The 6,857-nt window shown below is 49.9% G+C and overlaps 1 protein-coding gene across 1 annotated transcript; it reads right to left on the bottom strand.

The window, feature by feature from the left end:
* Window positions 1–826: 826 nt before the first annotated feature.
* On the bottom strand, window positions 827–6,463 carry LOC119167285 (protein Skeletor, isoforms B/C-like). Its single transcript, XM_037418742.2, has one exon. The coding sequence runs from the start codon at window positions 6,068–6,070 to the stop codon at window positions 4,010–4,012; it is 2,061 nt and encodes a 686-aa protein (XP_037274639.2). The 5' UTR covers window positions 6,071–6,463; the 3' UTR covers window positions 827–4,009.
* Between the last annotated feature and the right edge of the window lie 394 nt (window positions 6,464–6,857).

Here is a 6,857-nt window from a genome sequence, read left to right as displayed (position 1 = left end):
AATCTAGTAGAAAAGAGCGTAGCTATTAACAGTAAACTGTAGTCAATGCATTTTATCCGCCGACAATCGGCTCAGACCACACGCAACAAAGCGCCGCTGCATGCGCCGACCGCCTATGGACACACTTTCGTGGAACGGTGCTGCCACCTATAGCCTGATATCGTCGCCAATAGCGGGGGCGGATAAGCTCATCTGCGTGCCGCCATCATGTTTCGGACAGCCCAATGGTCGCTTCCCCACGTCAATTGGTCATTCTGAATGGCACGCGAGTATGCCAACAATGACTTACCAGACGGCGGCATTTAGCCTGCTTCATGCAAGACGCTTTTCCGAGTAAGCTTTCCCCTTTTAGGCTCAGACAGGGGTGACCTTGACGGCTCCGCTCGTGAACCGTGTGAACGAAGGAGTCTCCTTTATTTCCCGTGCGCAGATCTTCCGCGTTCGCCTTCACGGAACCGATCAGCTTCGTTAGTTGACGGGTCAGGAACTGGCTCCGCTCTCTACATCAGCCGCATTAAATGCGCTACACACAACACGCCACGAATGGTTGCCTCGTACTAACGGGGGGCAAGGATGGTCGCTTCTCTAAAGCTTGTGTCGCCCCCTCCCCCCGCCTCTTTTCTGTGCTTCCCATCGACAACTAATTAAGACAAATGAGTGATACCACGGTGAGCGCAAATTAGATGTATTTATGCTATGAAGTTGTTGTGCTACTAAAAGAAAAAAAAAGTCGGCACCCCTCCTCCCTTTGCCGCCTCCAGAAAATGAGCAGTGGCACCCGCCTCTGTCGACAGCTCTAAAGAAACAAAAGGAACTCGGCAGGCTGTTCTCAATGACAGGAAGAACAATAGTGTTTTATTTCAAGTTACGTTCCTGAACAATGTTAGGGCCCCAGAATCTGTGCAGGGGTGACGATGTCGGTAAACATACACGTTTCAATCACACACACACATGGACACACAAAACTTCTAGCAATTTGCGCTGCGAGATTTTTTTCTGAAACAATAGTCAATTTGCACCAAAGTAGCGACCGGACTCAAAGAATAAGAAACACGTATATAGACAAGATAAGCGCCGGCCCTGTCTATGTGTTCGTTCTTTAGATGTGGTTATTTTTGGTGCGAAATTCACTATGAATTCTTAGAAATTCTCCAACTAGCCGATCAGCGAGTACTGCTACGTTTCTCTAAAGTATCTCGCGTAAAACGGATACCAAAAAGGTAATTAGTTCACTGAACAATTTCCGCACACGTGCTGACATCGCTTTGTAGTTTTTTTTTCTATTTTTCTAACCATCTTATCACATGTACACTCCTAATCATATCACGTACCACTTGAGATGCTGGACATAGCCAGGAAACCACACATTTTTCGTCTGGTTTCTTCGATATAGCCAGCATTTATTCAGGCGAGATCTGTTTAAGAGTGAAGAGCGTAATATCGCTTATTTCATAAATTAAATTGTGTGGTTCAAACCAGTGGCCTCAAACTCACCTGAGCTAGTGGGCCGCGTTCCCAAAAGTTGGATCCACAAGGGCTGGGACAGTGAAGATGCGTCGAGCGAGACCGCCGTTTCCCACATCTCATATGAGGGTCATTTCTTATGGACATCTGACATCAGGCTCCGAACAACAAAACAATACTGATCTCCTCAATCACTAAAATCTGGATGCCAATTATGAACACAGCCTTTTTGCTTAACGATGGAAAAAGAAAAAAAAAGGTTAAAGACTAGTTTACCGGAGCAAAGCATTATCAATTTCAATAGGAATTAATGAATCTATTATTTAGCAAAGCCACGAACATATATTAAGCCACGGGCGGCTACAAAAAGCTCCGTTGGCAGCGTGTTTGAGACCTCTGGTTTAACCTATTTTACACAGTGAGCCATCTCACCGAGAAAGCCCTTCAGCATGGTTTCTCCACAAACATATATCTGTCACGGCACAAAGTAATCGCTGTTCGGAAACGATGCAACGACTGACTCAAGCAGTTCTATGCACCTTGATGAAATGCACAATGTAATGCAAAGTTCGTGAGCGTGGAAAAGAAGAAGCAATATTTGATGCACCTTAAAACCAACAATATACAACTATAAATCTCTAAAGAGCGCTTCATGAATGTTCTTTCGATTTTTTTTTTCGATGAGAACGCCAACTGTACACTGCACAAGCGGGGGCCCTACTTCTATACATTCTCTGCTATTGGGCTCTATAGTATAAATACAGCGTTGATATTTGGTTATTGGCTAAAATCTTGCTACAATACCTTATCAGGGCTGCAGTTTGCAGCACAGCCTCTCTGCATGTTGCTCTGTGTCACAGCGTAACTTCGTAAATTGCATAAGCCAAATATATGCTTAAATCGAAGTAATCCTCGGTAGCGTCAAATGGGTCGCTTTTTTCTCTCCTTTCATTCGAAGCAAACTACCTCAACCCAACAATGGATTTACGTTATTTGTCGACAAAGCAACTCGTTATACCTATATAGATTTTCAATTCATGCTTTTAAGAAACTTGACCCGCACGAATTGAGCATTTTAGATTATGTCAACTCTGTTTTCTTTCGCATTAAGGTGCTATGAACAGGTCATGCTACTTATTGGACAAAATATACCATAGAACAACTTCTAATTAAAATATATCTTATAGTTTTAACCCATGGCCCGAGCATTCAAGACAGCACGGGTGGTTTGAAAATATAGAATGATCCAACCGTAGTCGAAGTTAATTTAACCAAAATGATGTAGATCCTGGTTAGTTTTTATCTTAGAAGTGTGGCAGCTTGGGCTAGTTGGTACAGCGCTCATGTTTTTTGTGTCCTTCTTGTCTCTGTGTCGTCGTTTTGTTCTCACGCTATACCTATCGTCGTTTTTATCGTTTACGCAATTTCTATACGCTGTCTGTTAGCACCTCTGTATATAGAATTCCTCGTCAATGAGAATGCATACTATGTATCTCTCCGCTATTTATATTCGTCAGTCCATACAGACCGAGAAGGACGCACGCACGACCGTTTGACCTAGGCATGATGCAATCCCCCACTCCCGCATTTTGCGATCATCACGCAGCCCTGGATAACATTCTAGTACATATTCCCGTAATTACACTATATTGCACAGACACAGAAAACTTCAAGGCGGCACATCTGTACAGAACACACGTGGCACTACTAAATACACAACACGTCGCTAAAGCATTTTCATTATTTTTCCTATTGTTTCGCTCGCAAGTCTATTTGCGATAAGTGTCGGAGACAAGCGATGTGTGCTTTGTTGAATGCATGAGTATTCACGATAATCCGTTCAGATAGAACGTTTCCTCTCATCAATACGGGAAGACCTTTCCGATAAACATAACTGGCAGCACTAATTTGTTTAAAATATGAAAGAGAAAGAGAGACGGAAACACGGAGACTGTAGTAGTAGCAACCATTGTGACAACATCATCACCAATATCAGCCGCGGGCTCTTTAGCGAGTTCACGTGTGCGGGTGATGCTTTGGCAAAGGCGCGCCCGCCACGCCAATCTCTCGCGACTAGACCCTAGATTAGAGCGCCGCAGCCTAACATCAAAAGGTTACACACACTGCACACTCCCCATCATGTCCATTCGGCTGCTTTTCAATTGCTTAGCACACATACTCTTACGCAACATGTGCGTGTATACGTAGGCACAGAAAAGCGTAGCCGAAATTAACGCGCTTACTTTTCCACGTTATGTGGGTCAATCTGCGCCCCTCGTCCCAGAGTTTTCTGAACAAGCTCAGAAAGTACGCGTAGCAAATCAGGCTCCGCGTCAACGCTAGAGTTCCGACATGTGAAAGAAAGTTATTTTTTGCGAAACATTTAAATCTAATAGTTATGAAAAGGGCACGAGCCGTTTGCTATTAAACACGGTTACATAGTTGTATACTCTCTCCTAGGAAGGCTTTTAAGAACTTTGGCCAACATTTTAAGGATATTATCAGTTATCACCACCAGTTCAATCACCCGGCGAGTCGGCGGCTCCTAAACGCACATTTTCACGCTCAACAGCAACGCCATAAGCAGCTTCACAGCACCGCTCAGCGACATCCGGTTCCAAGAGACGGCCGCACTGCCGGTGACTATCTCGTCCTGCACGACGATCTTCCAGCCCACGTTGGGCGTCGTGTAACTCTGGTAGTAGACGACGTCCGGCGTGCTGTCGTTGGGCATCCACGAGAGCACGGCGGGCTGGCCGTCGTCGCACTGAAGTCGCAGCGTGTTGCGAAACTTGGGAAAGCTCGCGAACTCGTCCGCTTGCCGGGGCTCCGAGGTGTTGTAGACCCAGGCACACAGCCGGCCCGCAGCGCTGGGTTGGGGACGTCCCCGACGGTCGAACTGGATGCCGGCGTATATCTTGACGCCCTGCCTTTCCGCCTCCGTAAGCCTGGCGTAACCACCAGATGAGCTGTCGGTGATGTAGAGCGGGTGGTAATAGCGCGCGTTGTGAGGGTTGTTGCCCCCTTCGACGCGGAACGTGTACGAGCGGCCCCTCTGCACGTGAATTTCCGGAACGAGCACGCCGTTCATGTACCAACTCTCACCGGGACTGCTACGACCAGTGATGCCCACGTAGCCCTTCCACAGGCCGGCGGGACCAATCCTGGCGACGAATGTGTCCACCGCTTTGTCCCGGATGCGGAACAGGGGCCAGGGATCCGGCTTCTTGCGGTTAAGACCAGTGGTGAACTCGAAGCAGTTGTCGGCGGCGTCCTTGCGACCGAAGTTTATCTTCAGATTGCCTCTGGGGAAGGTGTGATGGAACGAAGGTTCCTTCTGCTCGTTGTACTTGCCGATGGCCCAGACGAGGTAAGTGTCACCGTCAGGGTTGAAGATCTGGTCCCCATCGTCGTCCGGGTTAAGAAGCGTACGGCGGAAGACAAAGCTGGTGAGCCCGTCCTTGCGTGTGAAAGTCAGTATCTGGTAGCTCTCCTTGCCTTCCACTTTCAGGTCCGGACAGACGCCCCTGTACCGGCCGAGCACGTTGGAACACGGGAAGCGGTCCGATATGTTGTAGTCGACGGCGTTGGCGTAGTGGCCGTCGATGTAGCACACCGCCACGTCGGCGCCCACCATCTTGGAAGAGTTGGTAGCGCCGCTGATGCCGAACGCGATGTACTCGTCCTCCTCAATCTGCCCCGTGAGTTGGAGCGTGATGCTGCGACCCTGGATCTCCCAACGCAATTGCAAAGTCGCGTGCAGCTGCTCGCAATTGGGCAGGCGCGATTCGTGCTTCGTGGATCCCAGCTTCGAAGGCGGGATGTCTTGACCGTGTGGCACGATCACCGAACCGTAGTTCTCGTTCGACTCCGCGTTCCACACGCTCAGCCAGTCGATGTCGAAGACGCTCATCTTTCCAGGCAACGTCAGCTGGATCGTCTTCTCTTCGTAACGCCCGAGCGGTTCGAGGTAACCTTTCTCGTCGGGAATCTTCTGACCGGCGCTGTTCGGCTGCGGTCCGAGGCCGACCCAGAAGTAGGTGTCCGAGACGTTCCCGTTAAAGTAGAAGTCCGGGATTTCAATCGTCTTGGAATCCACGATCACAACCGTTCCCGAACGAACACCGGCGCCCCGCCGGGAGAACTCTGATATCCGCCTGGGCGATGGCGGTTCGAATCCCTCGGGAAAGAAGATATCACCGTAGTTGGCATGCTCTCTCAAGTTCCACACCGCAAACCAGCGGATGCTGGTGATTTTGCGCTTGTTCGGTAGCTGCAGGTATATGTCCTTATCCGTGTACGGCTGCAGCTTGTTGGTCTTGCCTTCTTCGTCGGGAACGATGAAACCCACGTTGCTTGGCCGCACGCTGGATCCGGCCCAAAAGAAGGCGTCCTGACCCAAGCCGTCGTAGAAGAAGTTCTTGATGAGTATCGTGTACTCGTCGATGGCGTACACATGACCAGACACCTGATGCGCGTACGTGTTGATTTTACCGATGTAGAGGCCCTCGTGAGGGTCCTCGCACGTCACACCGCGGAGCAGTAGAGCCGCTGCGACCGTCGTTAGCACGGCCGTAACGGTAAATCCGCCGCGAACCGCCCTCATCGTTGGCACTGGCACGCGCGCTGCACAAGCGGAGACCTCGAAGAAAGTATGGCGTCTTCGTTGCTGGCTTGGAAACTTCCCGCACTGAAACACTCACACACCATCACTTAGCACGATTTCCACGGCCGCGCACATGTCGTTTGGTCGCATCACTACTCACAGCAACGCACAAAACCCGCTGCTGCCGTCTTCACGCACACGTGCAAAAGGGACGACGATTCGGCGAACTGTAAAAGCCTCACTTCGGGGACACGGACAGGTCGACCTCGCTGCGGCTTTTACTGCTGCCGCACGAGCAAGCAAAAACGCCCGCTGTACGGGCAGGGCTGGGGCGGGTGCACAGTCTCGCAGGCGCGTCGCTGGCCTACATTCCACCCGGTTTGTTCCACTGCTCTCTGGCGAGCCTTCGCGACTAGCGAGAGAAATTACAAGAAAGAAGCGGGAGAGAGAAAGCAGCCGGCGACGTTTCGGCTCGCTCAGAACCGGTATACCCACGACCTCCTTTCCGAGCCGATTTTCTCTCCGCTGCCTTCGCGACGCGCCGTGAAACGGGCTTCGCCGGACTTGATGCGGTTCGTTTACCGCAGTGGCTCGGCGTTAATAAGCAATCGAGGATTAAAAGGCGCAGGATTGATCGGTTTGTCTCTGACGGGTGATACTGCGTGCCGTGAAGAGGAAGAGGAATTGCGGGCGCAATGCTTTCAGCACCATGTTAATAAAAAAGAAAAACATGTGACTTTCAGCTCTACTTCATAATTAGTGATCTTGATTTGCATTCTCTGGTTGT

Source organism: Rhipicephalus microplus, chromosome 6 (assembly GCF_043290135.1).
Source record: "Rhipicephalus microplus isolate Deutch F79 chromosome 6, USDA_Rmic, whole genome shotgun sequence".
In the NCBI taxonomy this organism is placed as follows: Eukaryota; Metazoa; Arthropoda; class Arachnida; order Ixodida; family Ixodidae; genus Rhipicephalus; species Rhipicephalus microplus.
The sequence above is the reverse complement of the archived record's forward strand: the minus strand, read 5'-3'. Positions and strand labels throughout refer to the sequence as shown.